Source organism: Pinus tabuliformis, chromosome 2_2 (assembly GCF_031772625.1).
Source record: "Pinus tabuliformis cultivar Carrire ecotype Pingquan chromosome 2_2, CPIR1, whole genome shotgun sequence".
Classification (NCBI taxonomy): domain Eukaryota; kingdom Viridiplantae; phylum Streptophyta; class Pinopsida; order Pinales; family Pinaceae; genus Pinus; species Pinus tabuliformis.
In genome coordinates, this window is record NC_142300.1 from 356,604,819 (window position 1) to 356,627,127 (window position 22,309).

At 38.3% G+C, this 22,309-nt stretch overlaps 1 protein-coding gene across 1 annotated transcript in view; it reads right to left on the reverse strand.

Annotated features, from left to right (window-relative positions):
- LOC149192718 (uncharacterized) overlaps positions 1-22,309 on the reverse strand; it is a 70,171-nt gene that overhangs the window by 32,354 nt on the left and 15,508 nt on the right. The window contains exons 8-11 of the mRNA XM_089407071.1: positions 9,307-9,393; positions 9,110-9,209; positions 8,796-9,000; positions 8,371-8,701 (exon numbers count right to left, since the gene is read on the reverse strand). Coding sequence (XP_089263197.1) covers positions 8,371-8,701; positions 8,796-9,000; positions 9,110-9,209; positions 9,307-9,393 — 723 coding nt within the window. The remainder of the gene's footprint in view (positions 1-8,370; positions 8,702-8,795; positions 9,001-9,109; positions 9,210-9,306; positions 9,394-22,309) is intronic.

The window sequence follows — 22,309 nt, forward strand, 5'->3', positions numbered from 1 at the left end:
TTCCAAGGTCAGTGTTTGACCAAAAACTTTGCATACTGCTAACTATTGTCATGGCCAAAAATTTAGGAGCAACGCAAATTTGGAGCTAAGTGTTGTCAAGCCTGAAAATTTAGGAGCAACGCAAATTTCAGACCAAGTGCTATCAAGCATGTGGCACACTTTTCCAAGAGAGAAAAGAATTTGCTTTGATCCTAGAGGCAACAGGGAGAGATAAGTATCATGTATTTGAAATTACCACTATAACATTTCTCCGAGATTAGCAAAAATAAAACCCTCTTCTAAATAGGTTTTCCCCTTGTGGGTTTTTCCAAGGTCAGTGTTTGACCAAAAACTTTGCATACTGCTCCTCAAAGACTATTTCCATTGCCTCTACTAGGTCATCTCGATGAATCCATTGTTGGTTTGTTGAGGTTATGAACCTATTACAGCCAATGGACATCTGAATGGACTAGTTGTGCTCCTTTAACGTTTAGATATGCCCCTAGCCATCTCCTATCGAACAAGTCTAAGTTGAACAAAATCCCAGAGGAATTTTACAAACGATACATTCAAGTCACTTTACTAAATACGTCCCATGAGGTCAAAACCAAGATGGTCTTCTATCCAAAGCATTGATTGTAAATGAGAGATGACCCCATTATCAATCCAACCTATACTCTCTGCTACTAGATGTAAGCCCTCAAGATCCCTTCTAGTCAATTCCTCATTGGCTCTCATTAACTTCGATGGAGGTCAACCACCATATTTCATGAGTGCAAAGACTTGTTAACTCTACCATGTTGAGAAAGGGTAACAAGGAGGTGTTTCCTAATGCTTTTTGCCAAATCCAAGGAAAACAAGTGAACCCACATTTTTAGTATGACTATGTGATTATTAAAGTCATGTGACTTTTTAGTCACTTTATGAGTTCTAAAAGTACATTGCACTTTATAATATTTAAGTGACTTTATGTATCAAAAAGGTACATGGTACAACAAGTTATTAAAGTGACTAGAGGGGCTCATTAATGAAGGGGGAGACATGAAAGGGGGTCAATGGGAGATTAGATCTCCACCCTTGATCAGAAGAAGCTCAGATCTAATCTCAAACCTTGATCTTAGGAACAGAGATTCTCATCATTATGGAGACTAAAGAGGGAAAAGAAGCAAAAAGGAGTTCATTCTTCATGTGTAGAGTTGGAGAAGTGAAGAGTAGAAAAGAAGGTTGGGATAGTAGGCTTTTGCTAAAGGAGAGATCAACTTGCAACATGGAGAAAATAGCTACAAGCATGCATTCCCAGGCAGAGTTGTAGCACACAGACTGAGAAGGTACAGTCCTTCAGACAGCACGTTTTTCGAGTTTGTTACAGAAAGATTTTCGAGGCAAGTTCAGACCAAGTGCTATCAAGCATGTGGCACACTTTTCCAAGAGAAAAGAATTTGCGTTGCTCCTAGAGGCAACAAGGAGAGATAAGTATCATGTATTTGAAATTAACACTGTAACATTTCTCCGAGATTAGCAAAAATAAAACCCTCTTCTAAATAGGTTTTCCCATTGTGGGTTTTTCCAAGGTCAGTGTTTGACTAAAAACTTTGCATACTACTCAAAGATTATTTCCATTGCCTCTACTAGCTCATATCGATGAATCTATTGTTGGTTTGTTGAGGTTATGAACCTATTATAGCCAATGGACATCTGAATGGACTAGTTGTGCTCCTTTAACGTTTAGATATGCCCCTAGCCATCTCCTATCGAACAAGTCTAAGTTGAACAAAATCCCAGAGGAATTTTACAAACGATACATTCAAGTCACTTTACTAAATACGTCCCATGAGGTCAAGCCCAAGATGGCCTTCTATCCAAAGCATTGATTGTAAATGAGAGATGACCCCATTATCAATCCAACCTATACTCTCTGCTACTAGATGTAAGCCCTCAAGATCCCTTCTAGTCAATTTCCCATTGGCTCTCATTAACTTCCGATGGAGGTCAACCACCATATTTCATGAGTGCAAAGACTTGTTAACTCTACCATGTTGAAAAAGGGTAACAAGGAGGTGTTTCCTAATGCTTTTTGCCAAAGCCTAGGAAAGAAAACAAGTGAACCCACATTTTTAGTATGACTATGTGATTATTAAAGTCATGTGACTTTTTAGTCACTTTATGAGTTCTAAAAGTACATTGCACTTTATAATATTGAAGTGGCTTTATGTATCAAAAAGGTACATGGTACAACAAGTTATTAAAGTGACTAGAGGGGCTCATTAATGAAGGGGGAGACATGAAAGGGGGTCAATGGGAGATTAGATCTCCACCCTTGATCAGAGGAAGCTCAGATCTAATCTCAAATCTTGATCTTAGGAACAGAGATTCTCATCATTATGGGGACTAAAGAGGGAAAAGAGGCAAAAAGGAATTCATTATTCATGTGTAGAGTTGGAGAAGTTAAGAGGAGAAAAGAAGGTTGGGATAGCAGGCTTTTGCTAAAGGAGAGATCAACTTGCGACATGGAGAAAATAGCTACAAGCATGCATTCCCGGCAGAGTTGTAACACACAGACTGAGAAGGTACAGTCCTTCAGACAGCACGTTTTTAGAGTTTGTTACAGAAAGATTTTCGAGGCAAGTTCATGCCTAAAAATCAAGAGAGGAAAATGGCCTGACATAACAAATTTCGAGGCAGACAATGCCAGTCTATGGCCCAAAATTCAAGGGACAAAGTTCTGACAGTGGCCCAAATTTCTAGGAGGTAAATGGGCAAACAGAGGCGCAAAAATCAAGGTGTTAAAATTGGAAACTAGGGCCAAACTCCACATGGGACATCTTATTTATGATAGCTGATATTTTTCTTGGATTCCTCTCTATGAGAGGTATGTGATTGACCTAAAGATCATCTGATTCTGACATGTACAAATGAAGTTATGAATTTATTTTGATTATAGTCAAATTGTCAAGGTCGGCCAGCAAACTTATGTAGGCTCAGAAGCCCAACAGCCACGTCTATTCATCCTCAACGTTGCATATAAATAGAAGGTGACTTAGTCTCATTTGGAGTCTGGACACACTCATCTTCACACTTCTCTCTTCTCATTGATTGGGTACGGATTTCTGGGCCTCTCTCTCCACATGTCCGAAATTTCAGGAGGCCAAATTTTTGGACAGTTTGACTGAGTGTTGACCAGTGTTGACTGCAACTAGGGCTGACCGCAGGTAGTCTGTTTGACCAGACTTTGACTGGGCTGAATTTGACTGTTTTGAGAGCTGTTTTATCTTGCTGTTTGGAAGCTGAAATTGATTGAAGTTGACCAATTTGCTGAGGGTCAAATCTGCCCTGATGACCAGCATTGACTTTTCTGGTTATGGCTATTTTACTGCTGTTATAACTCATCAGATTTGTAAATTGTACTATCTCTCTCTGTTGAACTATTGAAGACTAAAATAAGACTTGATCAAGGGTTTACCCACATTGGGGATTGTCCCTGGCTGGTGCCACATCTTGTGTCCTCTTGTTTTGGCTTGTCTTCTACTGTTTATGTTTATGTTCTATCTGCATTTTACTATCATGTTGATGTGATTTCTAATCTGAATATCGACACTGGGCTAGTAAAGAAATTGATGTAAAATTGCTCCAAAGCATAGAACATACCATTGTTCTTAAAATTATCATGGTATCAGAGTTGAGCTGAAGACAAAGCCCAAGCAAGAGTGAAAGAACAATCACCAAAGACAGTTGGACAAGGGCAAAAGGTTCAATAGGTTCCTCATCATACCTCCAGGCTGAAGATAAGCTCCATGATAAATCTGACTATCATGGATGGAAGATGTCTCTTGATTTGACCTTGGAAGAAAAATAAGTGATGGACTATGTGCAAGGTACAATCCCTAAACCTCCTTCAAATGCACCAGCTGCTGCGAAGACCAAGTACAAGAGGACTGAAGTCAAAGCAAAGAACATTATGAGGGATTCCAATGACAAGCATCTGGTGGCCTACATCTCTGAATTGAAGACCTCCAAGGAGATCTACGACAGGTTGGTCGGTCTCTCTCTGCTGAACTATTGAAGACCAAAAGAACATTTGATAAAGGGTTTCCCCACATTGGGGTTTGTCCCTATCTTGTGCCACATCTTGTGTCCTCTTGTCTTGGCTTGTCTTCTATTGTTTTATGTTCTATCAGAATTTTACTATCATGTGGATGTGATTTCGAATCTGAATATTGATACTGGGCTAATAAAGAAATTGAAGTAAAGTTGCTCTAAAGCATAGAACATACCATTGTTGCCTAAAATTAACATGGTGTTGGAGTTGAGGTGAAGACAAGGCCCAAGCAAGAGTGAAAGAGCAATCACCAAAGACAGTTGGACAAGGACAAAAGGTTCACACCCCTCTTACTCACCATGTGTCATGAACCACACCTTAGGCTCTTTAAATACTTTTCCTAGGGTCACATAGGAAAACTTCTAGAACTAGGGTTTTAGCCTCTTTGACCCTTAGAATAAATTATTATTTCTTTCTTGGTCCTAAACCCCTTACTTGGGTCCAAAACCCCATTTTGGGAAAAAAGGCATGCAGACTGAGAAGGTATAGTCCTTCAGATAGGGCATTTTTCATGGCTGTTACAGCGGGATTTTTTAGGCAAGTTCAGGCTTGAAAATCAGGACAGTGGCCTGTCAGCGAAAATTTTGAGGCAGGAAAGTGTTGTCAATGGCACGAAAACAGTGCTGGTCTGTGGCCCAAAATTCAAGGGACAGAGTTCTGACATTGACCTGAATTTCAAAGAGGTAAAAGGGCAGACAGAGGCACGAAAATCAAGGGCCTGTGTGCTGAACAGTCACACAATTTTCAATTCTGAATGTCTGAACAGTGGCAACAATTCCAATGCAGATATTGTTGGACTGCGGCACAAATTTCCAGACAGTGGCACAAGTTTCTAGGAGATGGTCCAAGTTTCAAGGAGGGGGATAAATACCCTTGATGTGTTTAATGCTGTAAAAATTCTGAGAAAAGCAAATAAAATCCTCTTCCCACTATTTTTCGCTTCAAGGTTTTTCCAGGGTCTGTGATTGACCAAAAATCAGTGTCCAAAACTTTTGTGCATGCTTGCAAAATTATCAGCTGATGTAAACAGTAGTGGTAGCTTCTAGTGTTTCATTTGAATGAATATCCAAGTCTAATATCGGCAAATTAACCATGGGCCTTGGGCATTAAACTTGATGTGTAAACAACTTGAAGCAGGGTGGGTATACAAGACAATTTTCAACATACCACCTACAGGAGACCAAGATAGAGGAGTGATTCATTTTTTGATGCCCAGACCAGTGGTGTTTGGCTTTTTCATGAGGGAAACTTTCAACTTTTGACCATCTATGCTCAAACCACACATACCAGTAAATGCTCCTAGAATATCACCTCCTCCTCAATGCTCACATACAAAGGCAACATGAGGCATGCAAAGAGCAGTTCCACCACCTCATTTCCAGATTTGTGAAGACCTAAAGGATATCCTCAACCTCAACTCATTAGACTTTTGTTACAATGTTAGATCCAGGAATGAGACAATTCTTTCATTGACAACAGAAACCCTTCTTAACACTCATCTAGATGTCAAGAAAAAAGCAATCTCTTCCAAGCAGCATGTTGTGCCTAGGTCTTCCAACACTTGTAGATCGCCCAAACCATTAAGGCCATCCTCCATCCAGGATTTCTTCATTTCAACCTCAAATAGCATGTGAGATCCATTCACTACTAGCATGAGAGATCCATTCAAGTTAAACAACTTGAAGCTGGGTGGGTCTACAAGACACAAATTTTCTACATACCAACTACAGGAGACCAAGATAGAGGAATGTTTCATTTTTTCATGCCCAGACCAGTGGTGTTTGGCTTTTTCATGAGGGAAACTTTCAAATTTTGACTATCTATTGCTCAAACCACACATACCACTAAATGCTCCTAGAATATCACCTCCTTCTCAATGCTCACATACAAAGGCAACATGAGGCATGCAAAAAGCAGTTCCACCACCTCATTTCCAGATTTGTGAAGATCTCAAGGATATCCTCAACCTCCACTCATGAGACTTTTGTTACAATGTTTGTCTTGGCATGGGACAATTCATTCACTGACAACAGACAACCCTTCTTAACACTCATCTAGATGTCAACAAAAAAGCAGTCTCTTCCAAGCAGCATGTTGTACCTAGGTCTTCCAACACTTGTAGATCACCCAACCCATTAAGGCCATCCTCCATCCAGGATTTCTTCATTTCAACCTCAAATAGCATGAAAGATCCATTCACTACCAGCAAAAATTCAAAGGTTAGCAACTTACCAATCACACCCCCTCCCCCCACAAACCATCAGTGGGCAACCGATCCTCCAGGGAATGACCATATCCTCCATGTTCTTCCAGTCAGGACATTTCTTTCAAGTTCATCACATATAGGAAAGATCCAAAGTTACAGCCATAGTTGAAAACATTTATAAATGAGTGGGGGGATAAATTGAACACCACAATTCATAAGGCAATCTATGCAATTAATCAATAAATTGTAATCATGAAACATCATTACATGTTTAGATTCATTATGAAAATCTACAGTCGCTCTGTCATAACAGGAACTAGCAGGTTGGTGGATCATAATACTAGGACCTACAACAAGAAGTCCTCATTATCAACATAGATATGTGGTGAAAGGGTTTATGAATGTTGTTAAAAATATTTATGACTCCACAAAAGAGGCCTTTGAGATATATTCTTAATTTGCCCAAATTTCGCATGAACAAGGTGTCTTTACTTCACATGTCACTTTAAGCTATGTGCCCACATGTTACTCTGACAAGTAGCCAATGCCTTATCTCGTGATTAGGACTTGAGCACTTATTCTTTCATCCATCCAATGAAGAGAAACTACTTAGGATTTAAAAAAGTAGAAGACTTACTCTACATTTATAGCACACTTCATCTCATTGATCACAAGGCAAGAGGTACAAGGTGGGTCCTCTCCATAGCTAGGACCAATACATAGTGGGTGCTGTTTGCATGGTTGAGGTGCCACAACCAAATAACATTGGCCAGATACCTCCAGTTAATGCATAGAAGAAGACACAATTTTTCACAGTGATGCCTACCTAGAAAGCCTATTGATGAAGCACCTTGGTAATGTTGATGAGGAAGAGGATGCAACAGAACTAGTATACTTCCATCAAAGTATCAAAAACATTGCTTTTTTTATTTCATTTTTGGAAATGCCATCAGGTGATTTTTAATGTAGTATGTACTTGAATTTTGGTTCAAGAGCTATTTAAAGCAAAGTTCACGTCTACAGTTTTTATAAGGATTGTGTCTGTTCAATGTTGAATGAAAAAAGCCAAATTGTGAACATGTTTCGAACATGTCTATGAAGTTGAATATTGAATGATCTCGATCATGAATTTTATCTGAAAATGAATATGAATCATTGTCGATTTATAAAAACTTCAGTGACGTATTAATTTTTATATTTTATTTTTGAAAGTTTCTCATATATGTAACATCTTATATGCATATAAATTATTGCTGATATACAAAAATTTTGGGGATGTATTAAAAAATATATTTTCTATTTTTGAAAATTTTCCATATATATAACATTTTATATGCATTCCCCTGGTGTACCCCCATCCCTGTTTGAAAAAGTTTTATACTTGCACCACATCCATACCTACAAAGCCCGCAAACACAAGGATTTTTCTGACTGTAATCATACATAGGAGTTCATATAAATGAACTTTCTATTTAATTATTGTTTGTCTATCATTTTAATTTTATTCATAATTTTGTTCCATTTTCCCTAATAGTTTTCTATTAAGAAAAAGCTACTTTTAAATTTGAGTTATATGTGATCTGTACCTTCAAAATACCCCATTTCCTAAAACTTTAGGTGTTGATCTCATGACGCCCACAAAGCAGTTTTCTTTCGAATTTTCTGACAATTTGAAATAAAATACAGTCAAATTGAGATAGGCAGATTAAGCTTGGAATCATTGTAAAGTAAAAATATGCTACCAGATAATCACTTACGTGGAAGCTGCTACCAAGTGCATGTAATGGATACTAACATACATGTAACAAAGCCTTTCTAAACACTAGCTATAAGAACTGGATTCTATATCTAATACTGGATGATTTCAGAAAGCAGCCTGTAAATAATATTAAGGATTGAGAATAACATTTATGTTTGTCAAACAAAATATCAATAAAATTCTACACTGATAGTACTCTTTAGTCTCACTGACCTACTTTTGTGGTGATCTTATCTTATCTACTGAAATGCATAACTACATTCGAAAAATATCAGAGGGAGATAGAAGAACACAAAAAGTGAGAATTTGGGACAAGCTGTTAAAACATACTCAGACTGGCAGATATCTTCTGTTATATTTTCTTCGATTGTGTGGCCTTTTTTGGAAGCAGAAGTTGATCCGGAAACCTGGTGATCTTTTGACAATGACCTTACCATTTTGATATTAACACAACTCTCTCCTTCAGTTTTGTGCCACACCAAGCACCTGCGACTATCATAAGGTAAACTTTGAATAGGAGTCACAGTCTCTGCAACTTCAGTGGAAGATGGTCCTATTTTAGATGCAGTATTCCCAGAAAGAGTTCCTTTCTCAAATTCAAGACTTCCATTCCTCTTTCTTAGACGCAGCGCATCAACACCACTTTCACTAACAATTGTTCCTGTTGGTTGGGCAAGCACACGAAAGTGTGTTAGTTTATAGGTTGATAAATAATAAACATAATCCACTGGAAGAATTTGCAAATAAATCGATACCTGTAACTATTTCCTGTTCTGGACTGTGTCCTGTAAGTAACTTCTGAAGCGCTACGGTGTCTGGAAAACCTACAAAACTGAGATCTAACAGCTTTGATCTCTCAAATGAACTTATCTCCTGAAATCCAAATGCATTTTCCCATGTTGGCTTAAGCTCTGACACTGCTGGCAAAATTAGCTTTTCCACCCCCATGGAATGAAGCAGCTGGTCCCCAAGAATATGTCATTAGTTAAAACACCAGAAAAAAAAAACATACATTACTTGAAATATATAGTACATTTAACTCTTGAGCTTCAAAACACAAGGATGATACCTTTTCTAGCTCATTGACAAGAATGCGACACATTCCTTTACGACGATACTCAACACGAGTGCCGATGAGAGGCATTTCAGCAACTCTTTCTCCATAAATTCTACCCAAATAGAAGGTACCAAAGAGCATTAAGAGTACATGTTATGCTATGAATTGGGAAGCATAAATAAAGTGGCACTTGAAAATTAATCCCTTACCTCAGCGTGGCCACAGATATAAGTTCATCTCCTTTTTCCAGTATTATTGTATAAAATCCACGATAATTTAACCGATTTATATCAGATCTGAACACAGGAAACTTATGTAAATAATATATCATGCCACATATCGAGATTTGTTGGTAATAGTTACTGTAACACGTTTTCTGCTATCACACTAGAAATAAAAGTGGAAAAGCATGTCAGATCTAGCCACAAAGCTGGGTGTGCCTAAGAAAGGATTTCAAATTTTCAACAAGCATCTGTGTAACTATTCCCACTATGATGAAAAGTGCACGAACATAAGATTCATGCATATGAACTTCCCCAAGCATTATTCTTTCATTAATTCCAGAATTAAACAACCTTACCACAGGCAAGAATTAGTAACAACCCTTGTAAGGAAGGGAAGCCTACATGTATATACTATAAACAATAGTGTGCATTCACTTTTGGCTACTTAGACTAATGTTGCTGAAATCGGCATCGGGATAAAATCACAAAGGTTCGGAAAACAAGAAAACCTTAAAAATTGGGAAAATATCAGTAAAAATAGGCGAACATATTCAATATATATATATATATATATATAACACCAAAATTTTCAATTTTTTTAGCATCTAAAGCATCCACAACATCAAATAGATGCATTGCCACATAAATATGAAAAGAAAACTAATGTACAAGATATCTAATGCTACATCACACATCAACAGGGAATCACGTCCTGAATCCTGAGTGCTGACTCAGCCTCAAAATATCAACAAAAAATATAATAAATGTATCAAATCATCATGAACAATAAAATTAGATACATAACTAGTGATGCAGTTCACATAAAAAGTACATGGATTGAATGATTAGAAAATCTACAACTTAGGAAATGAAATTCAACAACTTCCCATGGTTTAATTAGCCAATAAATGCACATTAAATCTTGACAGCAGCCCTAATAAATTGCAGAAAAATGCATGGAAAACATGCATTTTGAGTCTCCAATGCACAAAAAATTGATTTTACAGGATAGGACATTCATCAAAGAGAATTACTTAACCATTAGAATGCATTCAAGGTGAGAATTATCCCCAATATCCAGGCAACAAAATACAAAGACGAATTCAAACTAAACAATGTTATCAGAACCAAACCAGTAGACCCCCCAAACCAGGAACCGATCAGCATCGGACCAGAACTGGTAATAAAACCAGACCAAATAACAGTGAACCAAAAAATACATAAAATATTTCAATTTAAAAAAACAAAGTATATATTCATGTGCATCCATATGAATCCAAACCATACACACGAAAAGTTCTAATTTATTATTATATTGCATGTAAGGGTGCATATAACCAAAACAGCACTAAGAGCAGTCCATCTTTGAACGAAAAATACATCGATAAACGGGCTCTAGATGGCCTCTAGCATCCAAACAAAATCAAGCTACAACAAATACTTACATATCATCAAAATAATTGCATATGTTGGTATCTCGTCATCAATATCACCCTATAATTCAAGATTTTTGAGTGATGGGTACATTTTTACTAGGGTCATAATAGAGGAGTTCAACAATCAATGCCACTGACATCAAGGTACACAGAGGGCTTTGTGCTCTTGAGTACATGCTAGTTCAATACCCTCGACATGACAAAATCTAATGGAAATGTTGCAACCTGTTGGACACCTAATCCATTAGGGTTATGGTTGTGTGAATTCTTACAAATAGAAATCCTACTGCAGTCATTGGTTTACTACTTGTTATTTCATTCAACAAGACAATGATGACACTACTGCAGACTACACTGACATACAGATCATAAACTGAAAATGAGACAAACACACAAGGCACACCGTTATTTTTTGAACAACACTCCAATGCAGGAGATAGAGGGTTTGTATTATTAAGCAAGCCTGAGTACAAGAAGTTGCCTCTCACACCGGCTAACCCTTCAGAGAAATCTCAGCAGCAAGAAATACATATGAGGGTTTACCTCATTCTCTAAGTCACAACTAATCCATTGAGTGGCCTGACTTCGGCAAGCACTGCGAAATCCCGGCACAATCCCTGCTTGGGCCAGCGTCTTGCCTCTCACCCCTTCTACTGGATTGATTTGTTGGAGGAAGACTATTGTTCAGCCCTCCCGGCTCAGAACCTCGTTCTCCAACAAAATCTCGAACTTCTGACAAATATCCTGCACTGCCACTGCAAGAGAACCTCTTGGCCTGCGTCAGCACTACGTGAGCCCCTTCCTGGGCTGCATAGGCCTCCCTAATGCTACTATTGCCTCTCTGCCCAATACTCTTTGGCTCAAAACTCCTTTCTAATCCAAATCTCTGTTTCTGCCCCTCTTACTACAACTCAGATCACATGTTCGATTTTCTCAGCAAACCTCGCCCCAGAAAAATCGAACTGACTGATCACTTGGTGTCTCTCCAACTGACCCTCAAGCCTCCTCTTATACTTTTCATGTTGATGAATCAACAATCGAGATTAAGTCCCTAATCAACGGCTAAGATTAAAACAGGCTTGATCCTCATCTCTTAGAAGTTTCTCACCCATATTTTTATTAATACCCATTAATGTTTTTTTCCAATGTTTAGACTTAGGAACCCCATTAAAAATATTAATTATTTTAAGAACTCACAATCCAAATGGAATTTCTCCAAAAGATTTCTAGGCCTTGGAGATCTCATGTGTTCTAGCCCCTCCACAAAATTTCAGAGTTAAAGCACATCCAATGCTACCCAAAATCAACAATGGTGTGGAATGTGAACAATTACGAGGAATCCAAAAGAACTTGGAAGTTGAATCCAATGGTCAGAACATTGTATTTATATTTGCATCATCTTCGATGAAATAGCAATTCGAGCTTACCTTTTATTCTAGTCTACAAGGCAAGCCTGGCCGTTTTTACAAAAACGATCAACTCTGCATCTTTCCAAAGCCTATGAGCGTTGCATCAGCAATTAGATGAATGGGGTGGATGAGGATCAAAATTGCTTGGCAAGCCCTCGAACAATACGCCCTGCACCATGCATTCAAAGTCGCAATTTTTGAGCCAAGTATTTGTTTAATTTTTTGACAATTAGTAATGCTAAGCTCACGATCATGCTTCATTCTCAGCCCAAATTGACTGTGAAGACTTGCTTCGCTACAGAGACCTAACGAAGCTACAACCATTTCTCAGCTCTTAGTTGACAGAAATTTGGTTGACTTCAGTGTATCGAAGAAGACAAAGAAATTTTTTAGACTCGAGTAGGACAAAGAGACTCCCTTATTCATTGAAGATGTTGCTAAAATATTATATCAAAAATGGATGTCTATCTGCAAATTAATGCTCCTGATGTTGGCCATGCATTTCACGTGTGAAATTATTGTTCACATGTGGTTCTCCCTTCCCTTTTTTCTTATCATTATTGTGATAGTCAACACTTTGTTTCATTGGATGGCATGTGGTTGTTAGTGCACAAGACCGTTGGAATTATCCTCTTGCACAAGGTACAATCATGAGTCATTTAAAAGTGTTGCAGAGTGCCTTGAGGCCATGGTCGGTGCAAATAATCCAGAGCACATCTTTGCAATTCAGGATGGTCATCTCCACAAAAAGTGTTCCTGTTGTATTTGTTCAAAAAAAATTACTTGCTTCTTGAACCACCTTCTGAATATCAACATCAAATTGCTAGGATGACTGAAGTTGAACGCATGCATATGACCTGTTTTGCATTCAGGGAGCCCTACTGTCACGCCCTCCAACCTATAGAGTTCTCGAGTCCCCTAAGGTGTGTGGCGCCGACATGGTTTCTTCTTAATTGAAAGACCAAATTAAGTTTACCACCACCAAACTATGCCTCTAGCCTAAGTACAACTTAGCAAGATCCATATCCTACTTGCGGAATTAGTATCCAATCATCTCAGTACAGTGACCACTTCAAATCTTCAACTTAACTTCACTTCCAATTTACTTCAATAACAGTTATGTATAGTTATCCAATTAACTTCGCAGTATGCAAACCAATACAAATCATCATACAAAATGAACAATACTATAATGGAAGGGGAAGGCCCAAATGACTTCCCTACAATTTTATATTCAAATATACAAACTTCGGTTTACAACAGGTTGGGTCGAGTTCCTTAACAACTTGTCTCAACTCTTTAGTTTCATTTGGTTTGTCCAAGCTTCCAACATCTCGCTGCCTCAACCCCTTCATACAGAAATAAACAATATGAGTTCCAACCCTTCGGTTGGTAACCCACAACCACAACCTGCAACCCTAGAGCAACATTCACGAACCAAAAATCCCCAGAAGACTGTCTTGCAGACTAGCACGATCCCTTTGCACTTCTAGCTCCTTACAATTATTTTATTTGTTCCTTGCTTGGCTTACTCCTCAACTCGCCTTGCCTTCCTCTTACTTATATGCAACCTCACTTCCTTCAAACAGTTGCATCCCTTGTTGGGTCGACCCACCATCGTGTAGCCAACCACCTTCGTTTGTGCATCCGACCTGTCTTGCATCACACAACACACCCCTTGCGTGCATTGACTTGCCCATCGCAGGCATCTTCTTGTCAGCTCGCTCATTCAAGCGATCCCAACCTTCGTCTTTGTCCATCGCGTTGAGAGCTCATCTCGGCAGGTGCCCATGACTTCGATTGTGTGGGCGTTTGTCTCAGTAGACATCCACAACTTCGGTTGTGCGCCTTCGTCCACCAACCCACTAATGGTTGGGCGCCTTCGTGCACCAAGCGATGTTGTGCGTCAAGCCAACTAGGGTGCACCTTCATGTGCACCCAAGCCCAAGTGCTTGACACCTACAAAGTATTATGTGATGGCATATTCATTCACAACATGGTAGGATCTCATCTCGATACAATCAACGAGGTTCTTTTTGGCCTTTAGGTTGGACATGTCAACGTTTTTGTTACAAGAAGTAACATTGAGGAGCCGAAAAAGCTCGAAGAGTCATTTTTTAAATCAAGTTGGCAAGTTGTAAACACACCATAGCAAGGTTTTCTAGGATCTACATGCGCTTACTAATCCCGATGCTACTGGAAAGGTGAATATCGACATAGTTTTCAAGGGAGATGACACACTGGGAATGTCACAGACACCGAGTGGGTTTACTTGGTATCCATGATGCAGCCATTTGTTAGCAGGTGTGAGGTGCTCAGGCAAGCATTTACCAGTGTCATGCCTACTTGGATTATTGCCTCAAAAAAGCCTCAAGGCCACGACAATGACCACACTTGTTAAGCTGAGCAATTTGGCATGAAGGCCACGACAATGACCACACTTGTTAAGCTGAGCAATTTGGCATGTAGACCATCGTATGACACTTAGTTGGAGGGGCTTTTCTATTTGGATCGATGATTGTAATTATGGGCAACAACGCGCAGCATCAATGTGGCTTTAGTGTCTTTTTTCTTTAGTTCTTTTACCAATCACTGACCTATGAGAGTACATGCCATGCCACTTCAAATGAATATTTTGCATTCATGGGTGATTCCTCCACATGCATAGGAATTGCAACTTTCACTATGATGTTGCCTAGCAAAGGTATATTCCATGTTGTTTGTTGAGGAGCCAGTGATTTGGCTATTTATTTTTTAGCTTGTGATTTTATCAATTCAAAGCATCGTCAACACCTTTATTTAGTTAGTCACGAGGAGGATCATAGTTTTGTATCTTCATCCATGTGAGCATTCTGGAAACATTTTCATCCTCTCTCTTTGTATCAAATAAGAGGGGATAGATGTAAGTGATTGATAGGCTTCAAGTTTTGAAGCACTATCAATCAAGCATATACAAACGAGCCTAAGCAACAACAAAAACCACAGTCTCAACTTCAGTGATCATTTGTCAAACATTAATAAAATTATCTTTATCATTTCTCTTTTGCATCACAATAATGAGTTAACAACCTCAAGCTTTCCACTTAGTCTACATTCAAGTTGTCTCTAATAATTTTGTAGATTAAACTATAGTTACTCCAACAACTCTCTACACAGCAAGTGTTAACAACTTCTGAAAGCACCCTTACTGCCAATTTATGCAAGATGTGTTAGAGGAGGAGCTATACATGTTCCATGATCTTGAGTTGCATGCAAGTCACCAAAGACTCCATGACACATTCACTAATGCATTTGAACAATTGGCTTCATGCTTGAGCATACTCCTCTTCATCAAGAACAAATTTGTCTAATGCAAGTATATATCCATTTCATACCTTTGGATATCTGTGCGGATTTTCTCCTAATCCCACCTCTAAATGTTGGTTGGGCCATTGAGAATAATATTTTGGTGCAAGAACAAATGCTAGCGCATGTAGTGGAACAACAAAATTGTGCCACATTTTCGCCACATGTTTATGGATATGATCATGCAAGATTGCATCCCTCGACTCAACAATGTCTATGATTTGGCCTTGCAAGTTGTCCATCAACACATACATGTTCCCAATCACCAACAAATATGTATCTCCAAACCAAATCATATTATAAATGGGTTTGGTGAATGGAAAAAATTTCCTAACACGTTGCCAAAATTGGCCATGAAGCATTGTATTCTCCACCTCCTAAATTCATGCATGTCAAGTGTAAATGTACCATTGTCTTTCAAAGTCTACAATGAATCACTTGAGACCACACTAGCCAATGCATCTCTTACCTTCAAAAAGCATCTAGAGATGAGGTAATGGATAGAAAATTTGGTTTTTGCAATCTTAAGTAACTCCAACTTTAGTAATTGCAAAAAATGAAGTAACCCATGGTATGATTAGTAATATATTTTATCATCTTCTTCCCTCTCTTGTACAAAGCACCAATCATCTATAATCATGGTCCTTCATTTAAATAACATCATGTTTCAAAAGGTTGACTATGTGAACCAACACCCTAACTAAAATATTTTGTGGTACCTATCCTCAATGATTGATCTTGTTGCCTTAAATTACCAACATTATCAATGATGACTTGAATGACATTGATGGTCTCAATCTCTTGAATAGTTTTTAAGGTTTTTGCAATATTAATATCATCTTGTAACAAACCAAGTAGTCATGGGAAAAAAGGAATACCGTGCCACAAGCAGACACACCAAAAATATTTATCAAGGCCCTACCTTTCACATTTATCCAACCATCAAATTTATGGTCACCGTTGATGGCTTGTGCCATGCCATGCCAATAGGGTGAGGAAAGGACATAGAATGCTACACCACATGCATAGAGAAACCTAAAAATTTGAACATCCACATCATCCCTACAACCTTAGTCAAGGAAATTTGATAATGTTCTAAACCCTTAATGCAAAGAGGAGAATCCACCATAAGGATGGTATTGGAATTGAAAACTAAACATTATTTGCAAAGTCTCATGCTCAACCCTTGATTTTTTGGATTTGTTTTGTGTTGCCTTCTCTTCCTTTTGATATTTGATCCTGTCTTTGGTTGGCACTTCTTGACAAATTTTGACTCTTGTAGCCTTACCTTAAACCCACAAATATGCCTCTCACACGAGCATAGGAACATATGTAAGTTTTATGAAAATGAAGCCATGTAAATTTTGTGGTTCTGCCACCTTTCCCTCCCCCAAACCTTGTCACATACATCCACAAGGGCTTTGATATCTCTCTAAATTTTCGAACATCTGCATCATCACTACCACTTTCATGATCATTGTCTCCTTCCATTTCTTCCTCCTCTCCATGGTATGTGTTGATTACTTCTATTTCTTCCTCACTATCATGGGTATCTCAACGTCCTCCATCTACCAACACCACCATCAAAATAAAAAATGGAACCAAAATGAGATATTACATTGGCATGCCCATCATGATTATCAAATCTTGAGAACTTGTTCCCTATATAATGGTGGAGGAGAACTGGAAAATAGTAGGTGAAGAGAACATTCAAGTCTTCAACATAGCATAATAAAGTAGTTTCCAACATATGAAAAGAATTTTTGGAAGGTCATTGATAACGCCACATTTTGTCATCAAACGGAGAAAAATGGACTACGCAATCGATGCTAGGGTTTGTTGGTTCTGGAGTTGTTATTCGACCGTCGCCACTTAGCATGGCTTGGCTTATACTTCCTTGAACAAGCCTAGCAAAGGGGAAATGATTTCATGTATTCAATATGGATTCAACAGAAGGGGACGACATGTCATGTTGGAGGAGGTTTGAACCGTTGATTGTTGCATCAAGCCCCAGAGAAGGTCCAAGAATACGTGTAGCTTGCCAGGTGTGGGACTTTTTCATTTCAAGACCATCGCATTTGGAGTATACAATAAGGTATTGCTTAGAGCCCATTGTTCTCTCCATTGTGACTTTAAAAAGTATCACAGTCCTCTATTCTCTCCATTGTCACTAAAAAAGTATGCCCTGTCTCATGGGCAGTGGAGTCAATGGCGGCCCCATTCTTTGTGCCCAAATGGTCTACTTTCCCTTGGGATTATTCGTCCTGCTCTTTGGGGTTTGCCATAAAATCCTACATTTTATGGCTTAGAAGTCATGACTCTATTTTCTCTTTAAAACAATTCATTGAAAAGAAATGGGGATTTCCTATACATTATAAAGTTCTTTAATATGATGGGAAGGTACTCAACGATTCTTACCAGATCCAAGATTATAATAAACAAAAACTCAACATTAATTCGAAGTCTGAGAGGAGGGTCATCAGGATTTGGAGCTTCAGGATCTAGGAAACCAAATGGAAATCTTCTACTTTAAAAGATGTTGTGAAAGGGAAGTCTCCTTCCCCTACAAATCAAACACAAAGCATACCAGGTCCTTGCATAGTTAACCAAATGAGGAAACCACCCACTTTAGACGTTAATCTTCCAAAAGTAAATTCTTTATTCACAACTCATAATTTAAGTCTTTATGCAGATTTAATGGCTTCTAGCCCAAACCAGAAGACTTACACTAGTGGGTTTTTTCTTCCTGGACAACCAACTGTGGCATATATTTATGTTCCAAGGGACTTTTCATTATACAATTTGACACATAGAAGGATTTGGATTCTGCATTAAATGAAGGGCCATGGTTTTGGGATAGAGCAGGGCTCTTTATTACTCCATGGTTTCCATAATTTGATGCAACAAATATGGTAGTAACAACTCTGTCAGTATCTGGGTGAGACTCCCAAAACTTCCCTCTTCCTTTTTGGCACCATCAAGTCTTAGAGGGCATTGGAAATACTTTGGGCAAGTTAAAAAGAGGGGCATGGAAAGAACAGAGGAAGGTATATTTACCTTTGCTAGAATATGTGTGGAGATTGACCAAATCAAAGGCTTACCCAATCACCTAATATTGAAACATCAAAATTTTAAGTGGTCACAACCTTCAGACTATGAGAATATGGCATTCATATGTTTTTTTGTTTTCAAGCAAGACATCTTTAGAACACGTGCCCATAGGCAAAAAAGAACCCAAAAAAGAAAAAGGTGCATAAACCAAAGGGATGGCAATTTTCAAATCCACATTTCTCTAATCAAGAAGATGAAGATAATAATATATGAAGAATCCTGTAAAAGATGGGGGCATGTAGGAAAAGTTTGGGAATGGCAACAAATTCAGAAGAATAGAGAAAAACAAAAACACAAAAAAGGGAGAAGATGAGTGATCTCTACATTACTTGATCTTCCCTCTTGTATTATAGTTTCATTTTCTCTTTTTAGTTTTTGCTACTCTTCAGGGTACTTTTGAGACTATCTTTTTGTTTGCTTTATAATAATATGTATCTATAATTTTGTTGAGAAATATAAGGCAGAGCGAAGAGGTGATTTCTTTAGTAATGATAACTACTCGTGAACAATTTTTACTTCTCTTGATTAGGTTCTTCTTTAGCTAGATAATTATAGTGATATTTTTATCAAACAGCTATCAAAATATTAACAGCAATGAGACAAGGGACACAAGATGTAGGAGATCAGCCAGGGCTAAAACCTCTCTAATCTTGAGAGCAAAACCCACCAAATTCTTCTTCTTATAGAACCTTCAATTGATGAATTCCAAGACCTAACAAACTCTCCAAGACCAAATCATAAGACCTTTTGAACAGTTTTTCTCCCTATCCAAGTCAACACAGGTTAAACTGACTTCATGCACTTCTATTCTCGGCTTCCCTAAAATTCGGCCTCTTTCCACAGTCCTGCAATTCTCGATCTCCCTGATACCACTGCGATTTCGCACATGTGAGCTAATTGAAGGAGTTTGGTGAGTCTTTTCTTCTTCACTTGGCTTGGAGACTTCCCTTTGTGATCTCAGCTAGCAAGAATGCTTGATATGTGACTCCTTTCTTGGCTTCTTCAAGGACTGATGTGACCTCATTGCAGAAACCCTAATTTCAATCACATGTGTGAGTAAGACGACCCAAAAACAATTCCAAAAACACTTTGATCTTCTTCTCTTTCCCTTTGCTGGATGAGAGGCTTCTTTCTACCCTTTACTTGCACTTCTTCTATTTCGGATGCTTAATGGATACACTCCAAGTGAGGTCGAGCCCTACTTTATATAATGATCTGCTCATGTAAATAAGTCGACTTGTCCTCATGCCTAGGCCGACATCTCCTTCTAGAACGAAATGTATCTTCTTTGAAAGGTCAACTTGATTGAGTATTTGTGACAAGGTCTTGGCAAGGTTTTTGACTCTTATAATGACTCAAATAAATTCTTCTTTTACAATATGTAACATGCCCAAATGGGTCTTCAATACATGACAATGACTCAAATGACTTTATGACTTAATGACCAATCCTAATAGCTCACAATGGGAGCTTGATCTATAACAAAATTCCTTGAGTATGAAACCCATGTCTCAAGCATAAAATAATTTTATTTTTTCTTCTTTACATTAATAACATAAAATCATGATTACACATGTCATTATGAAGACCAAACCTAGTTACATATTTCAACACTCCCTCTTAACTAGGGAGGTATTCATAATCCATACAAGGTACCTGGACATTCTCAATCTAAAGAATTCTCATAAGACGAGTCGGACTGGTAACCCATTTGTATAGTGTCATATCATCTAGCATTGTCACATAGCAAGGCCTAGATTAATTGCTCTATCTCTCCACAAGGTCAAAGCACAATGCTGGCGAGACCAATGATTTATAGACACACTCATCATTGTCTCTCTCGGAACATACCCCACTCGGGTTCTCTCGGAGTATGTTCCATCAGGAATATTCTTACCTTAGATTCCCAGTCCTCAAAGAATATCGGTCCTCTACGACTACTCTTATCTTGGATGCCCTAACACATCCTCAAAGAGTATCGGATGCCAGATGCTTACCCAATCCACCATTCTATCTTCCCAAGTAAAGACAAGAATGATGTGTCTATCTTTCCCTCTCAACTAGGGAGGATATACCCATTACTATCAAATAAATGTACACAAGCTCCATCTTAATCAGGGACTTGACCAAGCTCCCTCTTTACCAGGGATTTGCTTTCAGCGACTCTTTAGGTGGAAATCATGGGACAAACAGCTGCTTGTAGGACTCCCTCCTTCATTGTCATGAATTTCAGTCATGTCATCCTTCTTTTCATCGAAAAGTGATCCATTAGTCAATATTTGGCCTTCCTTCATGCCTTGCTACCTTCTTCATGTCATGTTTCCTTCAGGATCTTTCATCCTACCACATGAATATCCATTGTAGATGTCATCTATAGCTCTTCCCTCGGCATCCCTGCATTAGCCCATCCAGATATTGTTCCAAAATAGAAAATGAACATTTAAATCAAAATTACCTTTTGTGATGGTCATTCAGCATGACATCTCCTTGTTTGCGTTAACATCCTGCATATATTTTGACACATCTCCAAAAGGTATACAATCACAAGGGTCTCATGGAGATATCTTCATAATCATGGAGTCATAGTCAAATCTTTTAGTCCATGGATGTCAACTTCCTCTCCATAGTTACATTTTTCATGATCTTTTCCTTTCTTTATTCACACATTTCTTCCTAGGAACTTCCACTCATAGTTCCTTCAAACTTGTTAATCGCCTCATATTTCATATGAGGACATATTATGTTGATTTCATCTAGTTAATGTGTGAACCATGCCTTTACGCATTCTTCCAAGGCGGAGATCCTTTCTTTTGATCATGTTCACAAGGTAGAGCATTTATCCCTACAACCATATGACATGACTCAATTTTATCTAAATATATACTTACATACCTCATTTCTTTCTTTTGGTCATCTAGACTTCCTTTGGCAGCTTCCTTGATTGAAACAATTCAATCCCTTGACCTAATTCACTTCTTTTGACATCATATCATCATCCCATGAATCCCATACAAGTTGGAATTCCCAGCGAGACACTTGAATCTTCCAGTAGGTGATCCCTCCAATAAAAATTCCAATGGAGGATCTTGATCATCCTTATCCAGCAAATGCTCCTTTTGAATGATGTATGATGAACTCTATACTAGATGTCTTTCTTTTTCCCATAAATACTACTTATGCTTCTAATGAGGTTACCAAAAGCAACATCCTTTTATAGGTCACGGCCATAGACTTCGGTTTCAGCGAGCTTTCATGCTTCTTTATGATGATGTCATGAGCTCTTCCTTTCAATCGTATGCTTCTACGATGCCATCTCCTAACATGATGCATCCTATAATGTTTCTAATGATTCCTACCACAACAGAAAAACTTGAAAAGGACTAGGTGAGCAAGACTATCTCAATCCTAGTTGAGATCTTTTACTTCCTCCTTGGATTTATTTTTTTCAACTTCTTCTACTTCTTCAGTGATATGGGCTTCTTCCCTTCCTCTTTTCTTGTTGTCCTTCTTAAGCTTAAGACAATCTCTCTTGTAGTGCTCATATTTTTTACATCCATAGCATTGAACCTTTGCCATATCCTTCTTTCTTTTTTGAGAACCAAATTTCCCAAACTTTCCTTTTCTCTTTGCCATAGCAACATATGCTTGTGTTTTCTCATTTGATCCTACATTAGATTTTGGCTTCTA